Consider the following 14,736-nt stretch of genomic DNA (forward strand, 5'->3'; position numbering starts at 1 on the left):
ATCCGTGCACCTCCTCCAGCGGACACCTTCGTCGATCTATCTCCCTGTTTCCTTCGCCTCCTCTCCTGCACGAGGCCGACGCGCACGGGGGTCACATGTCTTTCACGTACCAGCGCCTGAAGATGCGGGCGACGACGGTCGCGGTGGATCACATGCGCAGCTTTTGCGACGGCTGCAACCTTGTCCTCAGCGCAGTCACGCACCCATTCAAGCGGCTTGTCGGACGCGTGAAGGCAGAGGCACCGTGGGTGAACACTCTCGTGGCCTGCACCTTAGTGACGGCCGTCCCTCTCATTTTTTATCCATACGTGAAGAAGTACGTGCTCACTGACGAACGCGCTGCTGCCGAGGCGGAGCGCGTGCGGCTGTGCTTGCAGAAGGGCATTGACCCGTACCCGTACATGCACCACAAGGAGTTCGTGTACGGCAACTCGGCTCCGGTTCTGGCTAACGAGACGCAAATTCCACAGCGGATCGGATGGGAGTTCAAGGCCCTCGAGAATTACTACAAGAGAAAAGAAAAGCTGCGGCACGAGGTAGGCGGCAACATCGACGACACGGTGCAGAAGCTGATGGCGCTCAAGAAGGAGCAGCGGAGCGCGTACGACCGCATGCGCGGCAAGCCTGGCACGGAGCCGCGCGATCTCATTTTCCGCGGCCGCAACGATGCGGACAGACTCACGTCGTAGACAAGGAGAGAAACGGAGCAGCGCAGCACCTGCATCCTCGAAGCGCTTCGCCCCCTCCGTTTCAATACGTGTGCCGAGACGGAAACGTCGAGGCGTCATGTTTGTATGCCTACCTTCCATGGCTACGCGTTTTCTGCTGTACGTCTTTTATCCTTGTTGCGCGTATTGTTTGCGAAGCGCGACTGACGGCTGCTCGTCGCCGTCGTGGTCGCACGACTTATACAGGGGGCAGAGGAGGGGGAGAGAGGCGTTATGGCGTGGGCCGACTGCTTCGCTGTGACTGTGTTGCGCAGCTGGTTGTGGTGGGTGTTCGGGGTTCCTCTGTGCACCCCATAGCCGAAATGGCAAGACATTGTGCGGGAGCAGCTGAGGAGCACAGGAGCGATGTCTAGCTGTTGCCCCATTCCCTTCGCCGACAGACCGTGACGCATACCTTCTGTCAAGCCGACATCTTCGACGGAGATGAGCCGGCGGTGGAAAGTGCAAAGGCCTCTTCGGGAGCAAGAAGTCGACGCCTTCCCAGAGAGCGTGTCGGCGCTCTCGGCAGCGGTTCACTGCATGAAGCGAAGCCGGGCGTGTAGGCCAGAAGCCAAGGCGAAGGCACTTCGTGACCCCCCCCCAAATCGGTCAACAGCCTACACACCACTCCTTTGTTTCCATCCTCGTCGACCCGTCAGCTGTTTCTTCTCCTTCTCCACTACTTCTCCCCAATGCGGCCAACCCTCCTCTCCTCCTTGCTCCGGATCATCCGGCTGCTGCGGCGGCCGCCGCTCTCTCTCTCTCTCTCTTGCTCCGTTTGCCCCAATCTACCTCACACAATTGACAAACATCGCCATTGGCGCTCTGCTCAGCTGCAACGCAGCGCAGCGCACTCAGAAACCCGACGAGGTGCGCCCTCCCTGACCCAGCCCGGAAGGAACGACACTCGTCTGTCTGCTCTTTTTCTTGTAACTCGTCCACCGTGTGTGCCATGCTTCGCTTTTTTCGGGCACGCTTGGCGCCCACCACCACCGATGCCGCGGCAAAGCTGCCTGCTGGAAATCCGGTGAACAAGACGTGGTTCCGCCACAATCTCATTATCCGGCGCAAGGGCTCGTACCGCTCTCGCTGGGGAAACGGCACAGAAGGGTACGGGGCCGGCGTTCCTCTTAGTGATCAGGTGAAATTGCACTGTGTAGACAACACCAACTGCAAGCACGTCCGCCTCATAGCCAAGGCCACGGCCGAGCGCTTCGCACACTGCCGCGTCTTTCCTGCCGTGGCCCACCGTGTGTCGGTGCAGCGCTTCAAGGGACGTGGCGGGGGTGGCGAGGTCTCGCGTCATCGCGTCAAACCCGGCAACATATACTGGGTCTGTCTCTTCACGCGTCGCCAAACAAACACCCGCATGAGTGGCCTGCAGACGAACTTCGACCGCAACACGTGTATTATCATGAATGATCAACGCGTACCGTTAGGGACGCGGGTGATGTACTGCGCTGGCCGTCACGTTAACCACAAGTATCACCTGAAGGCCGTCGTGCTCGCAAATTTTTTCGTCTGAGTCGATGCCGCGCGCTCTTTCTGTTTCGTGTGCGGACTGGCAGCGACCAGCACAAGCAGAGCGTCATTTTTTTTTTTGCGTGCGCGCGTAGCGTCGCCTCTCGCGTGCTCGTGATTGCCCTGTTTGGTGCTGCTTGCCACATGGTTGCTGGTCCACGGTAGCGGCCTGTCTGGACGTTTTTTGAGTTTACATGATGTCGTAAGAGGAGTGCCCTTCAAGAAAAAAAAATTGCAGCCTGCGCAGTGGCGAAAGCGCGGTGTTTTTGTTTAGTTTGTTACTCACCGCCATGGCGTGCGTGTGTATTTTTGTGTGTGTGTGTGTGTGTGTGTACTCGCCATCGTTTTTCTTTCATGGCGATCGCGATGCGCGACACTGCGTCAGCGGCGCTGTTTGTTGGAGGATTTCTTGCGGTCTTTGGCAGGGCTTGCCTCCTTCTTGCCTTTCGTGCGCCGACCACCTCTCTCTCTGCTCCCTCGCATAGGGGGAATGACGTGCATACAATGCTGCCTTCGTCGTCTACTTCGCTCCGCTCTCTTCGCATCCATTTGTGGTTGCTGCGTGCTTCTCCGCGTTTGCAAGAGCGAAAAGGACCTTCCCCCTAGAACAGCTGCACTGAGTTGGATCAGCAATCGCGAGAAAAGTGGCACGACGATAACCGTACCAGTGGGCGTCCTTGTGTTTCTGTGCAGAGGTCGGCCTGCTCCACCCGCTTCACTGCTCTTTTTTGTTCCCTCCTCATCTATTTCAGCCTGCCACTGGCCCGGAAGCAAGCAAAAACTACTCTCGGCGTCGCGAAAGCCGTCGGAGCGAAGTGACCGCCGGATCCTTACCCATTCACTGCGTCACATCATATTGCGACAGGTGGAGCGAGATGCCGGCGATTGTGAAGCAGCTGCCCTCGTCGGACGACGACAATGATCAGGCGTCTCTGTCGCCCGCCAAGCAGTATGCACAACTTGGCGAGGAGAGCAGCCCAGCTGGCGCGTCTCGAGCAGAGCTCTCGAACGCCGAAGCTGGTGCGGAAGCGGAGGGCCTTGCCCAGCCGCAGAAAACAGATGCCAGCGGTGCGGAGCGCGTCGTAGACGTGGAGGAATGCTCTCGACTGAAAGCGGCTGGAAATGAGCTCTTCAAGGACGGCAACATCTCCGAGGCGCTCACGTTGTATCGCAAGGCACTGTGGTGCGCCCCCCTCAAGCCTGTGCGGCCGCATCACCCCGCCACAGGCGAGTCCAGTGGTTTGCCAACGCCGCCGAATGGTAGTGCCCCTGCAGCTAGCTCACACACGGCAACACAGCGCGACGAGACCGAGGTGGAGCAGCAGCCGGAGGACAAGACGGACTACACCCTTACGGCGCAGGTGTATTGCAACGCCGGCTTCTGCCTCATGAAGCTGGACGTGAAGGAGGAGGCGGCGCACATGTTGTCGGAGGCCATCCGACACGACGACTCGTACTTGAAGGCGTACATCCGCCGCGCAGACTGCTACTACATGATGCAGAAGTGGTCCAGCGCTTACGGAGACTACGAGAGCTACGAGAAGCTTGGCGGGGTGCTCGACGCGCAAGGTTGCACCCGAAAGGCGGCTTCCAAGGCGAAGGTAGACGAGGAGATGCAAAAGATGTTGGGTGAGCTGAAGAGCCTCGGCAACAAAATCCTCGGCAATTTTGGCTTGTCCACGGACAACTTCAAGTTCGACAAAGACCCCAACACCGGTGGCTACTCGATGCGCTTTGAGCGATAGGACGTCTGATGCGGAACCCCTCCCGTTCCCTCCCCCCCTGCCCTTCCCCCCTCACGCGAGAAGGAAGCACCGTTGCACTTGGGTGTGTAATGCACCCTCTTCGCCGGCTGCGTGTGTGTGGTGGTGTGCGAGGGTACGACTTTAAATGCTATTCTGTGTTTTCAAGAGTTTGTTGTGTGCATATTTTTCCGATACTGCACACCAATCCTCTCCGCCTCCCTCCCTCGCTGAGGGCACGCTTGAGAGAGAGAGGTTGGCTGCAGTGGTGGTGAAAACAACCCAGGAGACACAGCGCCAGTGCGGGTGGAGGTCTTTGTCACTGTCCCGTAACGCACGGGCACGCGCGGTGTGTGGTTTCGCACTCCTGTGGCGGTGCCACGTGCTCCGTGTGTGACGACTCAATGCTGTCTGGGGTCTGTGAGCTGTTTGTTAGTGGTGTGAAGGGTGCCCTCCCAAGCCTGTTCACGCGCGCAGCGGATGCGCTGCCCTCCCTCGATTTGCACTCGATCCTGTTCTCCCTTGGCCGCTTGCTCGTTTTTTTTTTGAATTCGTTTGTCGGTGTTGTTTGTGTCTCTCTCTCTCTCTCTCTCTCTCGTGTTGGATATCTTCCATTTCTGAAGGGGACGATAGCACACACCAGCGGCGCACACTCGCCGCGTCGAAACACGGAATCACAAGTGACGCAACGCCGACGTGGAAACGGATTAGGCGCATCAAAAGCCCGCCGGTGTCGCGCGCACCCCCGTTAAGAGGGTTTTCGCTCTCTGGTGAACACACCGGAAGGCCGAGGCACGGTCTTCGCACGCTTTCATGACGGTAAAGCCACAAGTGGCACAGTGGCAGGAAACCGTGAAGCAGCTTGCGGGATTGCCTCACGACGTGCTTCGTGGTATGCTGCGCGACGTTCAGGCGCAGCTGCAAGAGGAGCGGCGCGCCTTTTCTCAAGAAAGAAAAGAGTTCGAGCACGTTCAGCTGCGGCTCGCCAAACTGACGAGAGACTTGGAAAGCGCGCAGAGGCAGCGAGAGCAGCAGCGCCGACACGCAAGCAAAGATGCCGAAGCTGCTGCGCGCACGTCCCGGCTGCTGCGGGCGGCGAGACGCCGGGGACAGAGGTATGAGGAGGCGATTGCGCGAACTCTAGACGACATTCACCAGCTTCGTCACGGCAACCGCGACACGGCCGCCTCTCCTACGTCGGTGCCGGCCATTTCGGTCGGTATGGACGTTCTTTCGATCGACTCGCCCGGACGGCGCCACGTGGACGTTCACACTGAGGTGAGCGTGCCGCCGACCCCGGCGCGAGAGTCGAGTCGCGCTGCAGCAGCCGTCAGAGCAGCGAATGAGGAGCAGCGGCGCTCAGTGCTCTTACACGAGCTGGCGCATCGCGTAGCGCGCGTGGAGCGTGAGAATCGAATGCTTCGGAGCAGCATCGACGTCTTGAGCCGCGGCGACGCTTCCTCTGTGAAGCTCTATTGCAAGTTGGAGTCGCTTCATCCTTCACGGGTTGTGTGACGGAACTGGCGGGCATCATGAGCTGACTGTGCGGGCGGGTGCTGTGTGCATGTGCATGCGTGTTCGTCTCTCTGCATGCACTCCACCTCTTTTCTCCGCCGCCACTGCCGCCCTGCTCCTGCACTCGATATCGTCGTGTATGCTTTTTCGTGTGTGTGCGTGTGCGTCGAGCGGAGAGAAGGACAGCAATCATTCACGCATGGCCGCCATTTTCACCCTCACCGTTGCCACCTGTGGGCCTGCTGTACCCTTTCGCATGCATGGAGAGGAGAACCGCAGCGGAGACTTCCTCACCTCCACCCCCGTCCTCCCTCAACAGCAAACAAACAGGAAGGGAAGAGAGCGGGAACAGTCGCGCACTTCAGCGTTCGGGCGTGCGTCGGGCCACGCTCTGCTTACAAAGTAGAAGGGCCGTCATCTCTTTCCTTTTTGTTTGATGTCGTTGTTGCTCTCTGTGCTTGCACGAGAGGCGGACAAGATCGCCACGTAGTGCTGCTGTGTGGGTACATGAGTGTGCCCTTTCTTTCAGTTTTTCACCGTTGAACACTTGGACACCGTGGTATCTTCTCCGTCTCGCCTTCCACCCTTTCTCCTCACATGCTTGCCTCTACTGAACTTCTTCGCTCCATGGGATGCGCGCTTGCATGCGGAAACATGGGCACATATCCCGACTAGGCTTTGAGGACCTCATCGCGCACACAACGTGGGAAGAGGAGGTCGACTTGTGAATCACAGCAACCGCAGCAGCGGAAACGCGAGAGCAGAGCCGAGTTGGCGCAACGGAACTCCGGTGCCGACACCGAAAACCAAACGACAGGGGGACTCTTGCTCCTCTGTTCGCTGCGTTTTCACAGTACTTCATGTCGCAGCTCAGCGCGAGTCCGCGCGAGGAACCCGTGGGCATCCCGGAGCTCTTCTTGCAGTATCTCAAGGCGAAGGATTTGAAGGACCAGCTGGCTATCGTTCGTGCCCACCCTGTGTTATTTACAGATGATGTCGTAGCCGCCCTGAAGGATGCTCGTGCGCAGATGAACGAGACGTTCGTGGAGGTGAAGGAGACCTGCCGAGTCATCGATGCCGTCTCTGGCAGCCTCCAATACACCGGAACAAGCGTGCAGCTTCAGCAGACCGTGGCCAAGGAGCTGCTGGACGAAGACGCTATTCTCAAAAAATTTGCCACCTCTTTAGCGGGCCTCTTAAGGGCACGGGAAACGGCCGGGCCAGCGGCGCCATCCACAATCTCTTCTCTTGCGACCGCCAGTCGTGTCTCAAGCAGTCTGGGTGCGGGTAAGTCACACTCGCCGGGGGCCTGGTTCACGCAGCCGTCTCTCGTTTTCTCTGTTCTGACGTTCCTGTCGGCAGAGGAAATCTTTATAACAGCAGAAAACGTCTGTCGGGCGTGGCAGACGTGGCTCTTCCTGCCCGACATGTCCCGCTTTTTCTGGGTCGGCTGCGTGCAGCGCGAGTTCCCAGAGCAGCTGCAGGTGCTGCTGCAGACCGCCGGCGACGATCTCTACCAGAGCGACTGGCGGTCGCTTGCCATGCTGTGCGTGACGGAGGGTGAGCAGGCGGCAGAAGCGGAAGAGGCAGAGGAGGCGGGGGACGGAGGGGCTGTGAGGGGTGTTGTGCCGTTTCTTTGACGACAGAAGCGCGTTCTTGCTAACTCTGGAGGCGGCGCTGCTGGATCATCCGTCTCACCTCTCACCCTCTTCCGCACAACCCCACCACGCTCTCGCGTGCAAGAGAAGCGCCCCACACGCACGCGCAACGATCACCAAGGTCCGATGGCGCGGGTCTTGTCATGCAAAAGCCGTGGCTCGGCCACGTCTCTCTCTCTCTCATGCCAGACAAAACACCAGAAGGAGTTTGTGCTGCCCTACCAGCACTCTACTCAGAGGTGAGGCATGCAGCGGTTCAACGCCGCTTCGACATCGCCGAAGGTGCAGCTTTGACGGGGGCATGCGCTCGTTGCCCCCCACGTCTTGCCCATCTACACATTCTTCTTAGCGTTCGCTTGCGCGTCTGGTGTGCCATCGTCTTTCTTTTTTGTTTAGCGTTGCACTTTCCGAAAGAGAGAGAGGAAGGGGGAGGGGTTCTCTCCTGCTTCAATTTCACCTCTTCCAGCTCTGCGTGGCGCACACCGAACCGGGCGTGCTGTTGTCCTTTCCATGGCCTCTCCCTTGGTTGACAGCGTTCAGGAGAACACGTCTAGCAGACATGCACATGTTTACTGAGAGACACGCAGAAGCGGTGCACCGCCGTGGTTTTTGTTTTATTTCTTTGTTGTCCGTCCCCTCACGTGGTTCGCTCTCTAGTGTGTCGCCGTAACACGCTCCATGGTTGTGGTGGGCAAGATATACCCCCTTCTCCCCAAAAAAAAACGAAAAAGGGCGTCCAACAAAGGTCTCATCTTCGCTCCGTGTGCGCGTGTGCTTGTACGTTTGTGGCTGTTCCTGGGTAACGACTCTCTTCCTGTTCCTACCTCTGCTCGGCGCGTCATTACGCACTCCCCCCCTAACCATCGATCATCCCAATCGCTCTATCCTCTCTCCATTTTTCCTTGCTTCATCGCCTCTTTCCTTTTCGGCGCAGCTCCACGGCTGGCTGTCGTCACGCGATGCTCTCCGAGTTCCTCAGTCAGCTGGTGGCGGAGTTCGTCGGCACATTTTTGCTGGTGCTGACCATCGCACTAGCTTCTGTCGGAGTGGGCGCGCTCGCGCCTATTCCCATTGGTTTTATGCTGGCCGCGATGTGCTTCACGTTTGGCTACATCAGCGGCGCGCACTTCAACCCCGCCATCTCCTTCGCCGTTTTCATCAACCGCAAAATGACGCTGCGTCGAACGGTGATGTACATCGTTGTGCAGCTCGCCGGCTCCTTCTGTGCCTCACTCTACGCGTCCGCAATCATTGGACTCCAGATCCCAGCACCAGTTGCGAAGGGCGACTTGGCGAACACTTGGCAAGTGCTGCTGTGCGAGCTTGTGTACACGTTCGCTCTCACCTCAGTAGTGCTGCACGTCTGCTTTTCTCGTCAGCGTTCGAATGACTTTTACGGCTTCGCTATCGGCATGACGCTCATGGCTGCCGGGTTCTCGGTTGGCGGGTTCACCAGCGGCGCCTTCAACCCAGCTGTCGCCACGGGCACGCAGCTGGTGTTGTGCGTATACAAGAATTGCGACCCGCTCTTCTACTTCTGGGTGTACTGGATCGCCCCGATCTGTGGCGCCTTCATTGCCAGCGTCATCTATCAGTTGCTGGACACCCACGAATCTGTGCCGGTGGTGTTGGGCAAGGAAGCGGTGTATTGAGACGGCAGCGGTGTGTATGTGTGTGTTGGTGCTCGCTTGCGTGCGACGTACTCAGCATTGCTGTGCGTCCGATGACGCCACCTCACTCCTTTATTATCTCACATCTCTGCACTTTGCCAGACGAGGAGGGTCCGCGCCTCCACTGCCCACGCCGCGAACGGGGGCGTGCGTAGCCCACTTTCACCCACCCTCTACCCACACATATGTGGGTGCTCCATCATAGCGGAATCCATGTTCACTTCTGTACGCGTTCGCTCGCTGCACTTGGGCGGCTCCTATCTGCCACCCAGCAGGTGGCGCATACGCCTGCGGATGCTTCTGTCTCGTTGTCTCTCGTGGAGCACTTCGGCCTCCTCCTCCTCTGCTGCCGGCAGACTTCGTTTTTTGTCGGCGAGCGCGCTTCTCTTGGTGATGGTTTTCTTGTCTTTGACGTCTTCATAGCTCGGGGTGTTTGCGTTGTGACCGTCACTGCACTAAAAAGGCGTGCGTGCGCCTGTGCGACCATGTGTGTGTGTGTGGATCGTCTCTCGCTGCATCCGCTGTCATTTGTCGTGCGCACACAGATGAGAAAAAGAAGAGAGGGGTGAGCACCCCTCCTCCCCCTTCCTCTTCCCCTCCCCGGCTATCTGTGCCTGGCGTGTTGGCGGTTCGGGCATCTCTGCGTGATGGCCAATGCAGGCTCTTCACGCGCACAATCATGTTATGCGTGCCATTCAGTCTGTTTTGCCGGTGAGAGGAGGAGGAGGACGCGTGTGATGACGCCGCGGATCTCGCCTGCTGTGTCTCGCGTAGATGCTCGTGGCCTTCTCGTACTCGTCCACTTCTCTTTCTCGTTGCTCTGGCAGCGTCGTACTTTCTCTCTACGGTCTTTGTCGTCTTTCTCTCCGGCTCTGTATACAACTCACATACATACATATGAACGCCGCTGTCCATTTCGCTGGGTGCTGTGCCTCTCCACCTCTCCTTGGCCCGCGCTTCTGCACTGATGAGGAGTGTGGACCGGTGAGATTCAAATAAGAAAGAGGAGCAGCCGTGTACAATCGCCCGTGCACTTCCCGCTTACCTGCTCCCCCTTCCGCTCACGCAAGCAGATACGCCCTGCCAAAGGCCGACAAGAGAGGACGCATAGCAGAACTCCCTCCCGCTCGATCGCCGTGGTGACGTTGCCCACCTCTCTCTGTTGGCTGTTTGTCGCTGCGATTTGTGTGCTTGCCCACATCTCTGTTGCTGTGTGCGTCTCCTGCCAGCCCTTGTGTAGGAGCGGCACATCCCTTTTCTCTCGTCGTCGTTGCCCTTCCGATAACCGCTCTCACGGTGCACGCACGTCGACGCCCCGGGCTGGGCAACCGCTATTTTTTTGTGCGTGTGTGTGTGTGTGTTGAGCGTACCTGGAGTCTGGCACGCAAGCAAGATGGCGGAAAGCATTCCGATCAAGGTGCTCTTTGATGCGCTGCACCTGAAGGTTTCCATAGAAGTCGCTACCGGGGAGGTCTACCATGGCACCGTAGAAGAGCTGCAGAACAACATGAATGTGCTACTAAAAGATGCCACCAAGACTGCACGGGGCGGTAAGGAGACCAAGATGGACTCCGTCTTTGTGCGAGGCTCAAACATCGTCTTCTTCCAGTTGCCCGATGCGCTGCAGACCAGTCCTGCGTTACTCCGCGCAGGCGAGGTCGTGTCCAAGGCAAAAGACACGCGTGGCGACGGCAAGGGATTTGGCGCGTCTCGCAAGCGTGCTCGCAACTCATAAGACCATAGCGCACACGAGGCAGCGCCGGGTCTGCGCTAACATCCCCTACCCGACGCTCCTGCCAAAGGGGGCCTTAATCCTCTCCCGATCCTGCAGCGTGGCGTGCAGCGGGTACGTCTTTATCGCTTCCTTTGTGCGCCTGTGCCTGTGTGGGTGGCGTAGATGTATGCGTTGTGGTCCGATTGTGCCCTCGCTTCAATGGCGGGACGCGGTCGGAGTCGTCTGTGTCTTCGTAAAAGGGAATGATGCAACAAGAAAAGGGGGAGGCGAAGCGTACGCGGAGAAAGCAAGGCGCGACAGCCACACGCACAACTGTTTGACGCGGCGCCAGGACACGGAGAGCAATGAGGTGACGTCTGTGTGTGTGGGAAGGGGGGGGGGAGTGGTGGAGGCGGTTGCTGTCTTGGCATCGAAAAACGTCCTTCACCTTGTGTGACTTTCGCAGGGACAGATAGAGAAACGGTCTGGGCCCCCTACCCTGCGTCGAATGCGGCTGACAGTCGAGTTTTTGCAGCTCTCGCTGCCGTCGCCGATAGCTCTCCAAGGATGCTGTGCCTGCAAAGCGTTGCCTTCCGAGTTGGAGGTGCCGACTTGAATGCTGTTGTGCCTACACCACATCCCATATTGCTCTCTCTCTCTATCCCGTGTCGCTCTGCCACAACCCACCCACCCCCTCTTTTACTACTTGTGTGTGCCGCTCATCGCGTGCATGTGCCGTATGGGCTTTCCGAAAGGAAACGGCTGGCCCCATGTCCTCCGCCTATCGGGAGCCACTGCCCTCTCTCTTCTCTGTGTAACCTCGAACGTCGTTCGTGCGCGTGGCCTGATACGTTGGTTCGTGCCTTCGCTGCTGCTCGTCTCGCTCTTCATGCACCGCGCCACACACGGCTTCTCTCGTTCCTCGTGTGTCCAAAGCTCAGCACTGGCCGACGTGCCAGCGGCGGCAACGTTGGCCCACGCGCGACACGTTTCAGAGACCTACCCGCGATTCGTCTCTCCCTCAGTGAAACTCCCAGAGCTGCGGGCGCCCGCGCCGATCCTGCGTAGCGGCAATGCCAACGCAAGCGCGAAAGTGTCGGAATCCAGCAGAGTCCTCGAAGGTACGCGGTGCGCGATCCGAAAGACACCCCGTGAGGTCGAGTTTCCGGCTGCAGAGGATCGGCCGTGCCTTCCGTTCCCACTAGAGCCCCTCAAGTCTACTTCACAGCCCTTCACTCCGAGCAAGTTGGTCAGCAGTGACGATCCTCCGTCGCTGGTTCTCAAGAAAGGCGTGGCAGAGCTCCAAAAGGAGTCTCACCTCTGCGACACCGGCACCGTGGAGTCGCTGCTGTCGCGGCAGCAGTACGTCGATGTGTATTTTGTCGCCTCTTCCCTTCTCACTGTCGGCAATGGGGCGGCCAAGGTGGCGGCGGGGGGAGAAAAACGTCGTCTGCACCTTCTCAGCCACCGCTGCCTCTGCAGCTATGCCTTGCTGCGGTTCAAGGAGTGCTGCGAGGACGGCACAGCTGCTTTGGCACTGTACCGACACTTGCAAGGTGACAGCAGCTTCTCGTCGCTCGGCATGCTTGATGAGGTGCTGCATAGCCGAGTCGTACAAGCACTGCTAGGCGCGCTTGTCATGCGCGAGCTGTACAGCGATGCGGCAGTGCTGCTGGCAAGTGTGCCGCCTGTGCTGGACACTGGAGGTGATACGTCGTCGAAAGACTTCGGCGGCATACCTTCGCCGCTGCTCGTCGCAACACGGCAAGACACCCTAGCGTCTTTGGCGTCGTTTCGCCAGTGCGTGGCGGCGCGGCGTTGGGTCGAGGCCGTGCAGATCATCGACGGTAGTGCCACCGCACAGAGCTGGGCGCAGGCGACTCCGTTGTGTGCTATGGTTGCTTTCGTACGACTCGAGATGGACGACCCGAAGGCGGCCCGAGCACTGCTGCTGCCCTACCTCGCTTCTCTTCCTGAGCCGCCGTCGTGGGAGGCGCTCTCTACTGCGCCCGTCGAGCACGCGCAGCTCTGGGACAATTTCACCTCTCACTATGTCTTCTCCACGACTCTGCTCGCCAAAGCTTCGTTCATGTCTGGTAGCGCGTACCTCAACATATCCGCGGCTCTGCTGCAGCGTGCACTGAGGCTCAGCCCCTCTTACGCACCGGCACGCCTGTTTGCCGAGTTCGTGCTCTCATTCGAGGCACAGCAGCAGCACGTCGACGCTGCCGTGTCTGCCAGCGACTACCCAAAGGTGTTGTCGGTGACGGCCGAGATGCTGCGCATGCCGGAGGTCACAAGGCTTGTGCGCGCCGAGCTGTATCTGGTGCGCACCCAGGCCCAATGGATGCGCGGACAGCCGCTGGAGGTGGTGCACGAAGCCTCGCGGTGCGAGCAGTGCGACCCGCAATGTGCACTCGCGTTTCGGCTACGGGCCGACGCCTTTGCGATGATGAGCAGAGAGACGGAGGCGGCTGCAGACCTCGCCGTGGCGAAGCATCTGAACGCGAGGGTCGGTGCTCTCTTTGATGAGCTGCAGGTGCAGCGCTCGCGTCGCAACGCCGCACAGGTGGAAGCAAAGGCAAAGAGGAACTCCGTTCCGGCATTCAAATCGTTCCCATCAGCGTCAGCACCGCTGCGCTCGTCAGCGACGGAGAGCTTCTGCGGCAGCACCCGCAGATCGGGCGCCCAGGCGCGGATGTCCACCGACACGGAACTTTCGCCATCACTGCGGACGCACTACGACGTCCTGGGCGTCTCTAGCAACGCCTCCGAGGCTGAGATCCGAAGGCGCTATCGCCGACTCACCCTTCAACTGCACCCAGACCGGCTCGTCGGTGCAGCGGAGAGCGATCGGCGAGCCGCGCTCGAGGCATTCCAGCTTCTGGGAAACGCCTACAGCGTTCTCTCTGACACGCAGCTCCGCGCCACCTACGATGCCGGGCTGCCCGGCCTCCATTGACGATGTACAGCAGGTGTTTCCACCTGTCCCTTCTGCTCCTTTCTTTTTGATATTGGTGGTTCCCAACCAGCCCTGAGGTCCGCTGGTGCGATCGCTATGCGGGCGAGCTGTTAAGAATGGCCAGTATGGTGTTTCGTATCCGAGCAAGGCATGAAGTGGTGCGAAGAGCAAGAGAGATGGGCGAACGAGGTGCGGAGAGATGCGTCCCGATCAACGCCACAGTGGATGTGTGCAACATGTGCCCTATCCCCTCCTGCCGACCGGTGTGGGCTGATGAGGCGCGGATGCCGGAAGCATGATGAGAGCACCCCCTCGGTTGCACCACCGAGTCCACCAGACTTCAATGTCGAGCGTCTCAACACCACTGTGTGAAGTGCAGCGGTTTGACGCGATGCAGAGGGCGAAGCATGGCACACAGGCTCGGAGTCCGAGGCTGCAGAAGGCTCTGACCTGAGGATGGCTGACCCCCTCCGTTGAGATCACCCGGCATGCGCCTGGACCCCTTCCATATCACCCGCACAACAGGGATGCCACCGCTTTCTGTCCTCGAGCTGGACCCTGCACGCGGCCCGCCTGCATCAAGGCACGCAGTGCACGTGGGCGCGCCCGGCTCCGACCGCGCAGCACGTATGCAATGAAGGGGCAAGGAGAGAGGCGAAGTGCCGACTGGATGTGTCCGCCCGCTCCAAAAAGAAGCAGACGGCTGGTCGTCGAGGACGAGGATGCAGCCGCAATACCACATGGGGTAGGGCGAGCGGGTGGTAGCATGTGTATACTCCGTAACGTGTTTGTGGGTCAAATCGACACGCTGAGGAGACAGAAGCGTTGCGGCGATGTTCTTTTTTTTGTCTTTCGTAGCCTTCTCCTTTGGAACTGCAAGTGTATCTTGTTTTTGTGTGTGCCTGTGTGTGTGTGTGCGTGTATCCACCTGAAGTACTCACGCGCTTCACCGCTGTGGCTGCTGTGCGAATCACGCCCCCCTTCCTTCCGTCCTTTTGATGTGTGGCCAAGACGAAGAGACGAACGAATGAGAGTCAAGTCAGTGAGACCCTGACTGCTAGCGTGGTCATGTACTTTCAGGTATGTCGTGCGATGGAGGAGAGAGTGCCCCAACACCGCCGGCTTCCCATCAGCACCACCCTTTCCCGCCTGTACTGCTGCCTCGATCCGTGATGGACATGGCGCCACCGCGACGCGTGAAAATTGTCCCCTCTCCTCTTTTCCTTATCTATTTTCCTCGCTTGCGT

The 14,736-nt window shown here is 59.1% G+C and overlaps 8 protein-coding genes across 8 annotated transcripts; all 8 read left to right on the forward strand.

Annotated features, from left to right (window-relative positions):
* Positions 1-95: 95 nt before the first annotated feature.
* On the forward strand, positions 96-689 carry LMJF_34_3810 (conserved hypothetical protein; the record flags this gene model as incomplete). Its single annotated transcript, XM_001686434.1, has 1 exon — positions 96-689. The coding sequence occupies one exon, from the start codon at positions 96-98 to the stop codon at positions 687-689; it is 594 nt and encodes a 197-aa protein (XP_001686486.1).
* A 970-nt stretch (positions 690-1,659) lies between these two features.
* On the forward strand, positions 1,660-2,232 carry LMJF_34_3815 (putative ribosomal protein L14; the record flags this gene model as incomplete). Its single annotated transcript, XM_001686435.1, has 1 exon — positions 1,660-2,232. The coding sequence occupies one exon, from the start codon at positions 1,660-1,662 to the stop codon at positions 2,230-2,232; it is 573 nt and encodes a 190-aa protein (XP_001686487.1).
* Positions 2,233-3,103: 871 nt separating this feature from the next.
* LMJF_34_3820 (conserved hypothetical protein) lies at positions 3,104-3,973 on the forward strand (the record flags this gene model as incomplete). The annotated part of the gene is made up of 1 exon (XM_001686436.1): positions 3,104-3,973. One exon carries the CDS (start codon positions 3,104-3,106, stop codon positions 3,971-3,973), a length of 870 nt encoding a protein of 289 aa, XP_001686488.1.
* Positions 3,974-4,783: 810 nt separating this feature from the next.
* Positions 4,784-5,485, forward strand: LMJF_34_3830 (conserved hypothetical protein; the record flags this gene model as incomplete). The annotated part of the gene is made up of 1 exon (XM_001686437.1): positions 4,784-5,485. The coding sequence occupies one exon, from the start codon at positions 4,784-4,786 to the stop codon at positions 5,483-5,485; it is 702 nt and encodes a 233-aa protein (XP_001686489.1).
* An 860-nt stretch (positions 5,486-6,345) lies between these two features.
* LMJF_34_3840 (conserved hypothetical protein) lies at positions 6,346-7,125 on the forward strand (the record flags this gene model as incomplete). Its single annotated transcript, XM_001686438.1, has 1 exon — positions 6,346-7,125. The coding sequence occupies one exon, from the start codon at positions 6,346-6,348 to the stop codon at positions 7,123-7,125; it is 780 nt and encodes a 259-aa protein (XP_001686490.1).
* A 977-nt stretch (positions 7,126-8,102) lies between these two features.
* Positions 8,103-8,795, forward strand: LMJF_34_3850 (putative aquaporin 9; the record flags this gene model as incomplete). The annotated part of the gene is made up of 1 exon (XM_001686439.1): positions 8,103-8,795. One exon carries the CDS (start codon positions 8,103-8,105, stop codon positions 8,793-8,795), a length of 693 nt encoding a protein of 230 aa, XP_001686491.1.
* Positions 8,796-10,206: 1,411 nt separating this feature from the next.
* On the forward strand, positions 10,207-10,548 carry LMJF_34_3860 (putative small nuclear ribonucleoprotein; the record flags this gene model as incomplete). The annotated part of the gene is made up of 1 exon (XM_001686440.1): positions 10,207-10,548. One exon carries the CDS (start codon positions 10,207-10,209, stop codon positions 10,546-10,548), a length of 342 nt encoding a protein of 113 aa, XP_001686492.1.
* A 595-nt stretch (positions 10,549-11,143) lies between these two features.
* On the forward strand, positions 11,144-13,489 carry LMJF_34_3870 (conserved hypothetical protein; the record flags this gene model as incomplete). Its single annotated transcript, XM_001686441.1, has 1 exon — positions 11,144-13,489. The coding sequence occupies one exon, from the start codon at positions 11,144-11,146 to the stop codon at positions 13,487-13,489; it is 2,346 nt and encodes a 781-aa protein (XP_001686493.1).
* Between the last annotated feature and the right edge of the window lie 1,247 nt (positions 13,490-14,736).

Source organism: Leishmania major, chromosome 34 (genome assembly GCF_000002725.2).
Source record: "Leishmania major strain Friedlin complete genome, chromosome 34".
Classification (NCBI taxonomy): domain Eukaryota; phylum Euglenozoa; class Kinetoplastea; order Trypanosomatida; family Trypanosomatidae; genus Leishmania; species Leishmania major.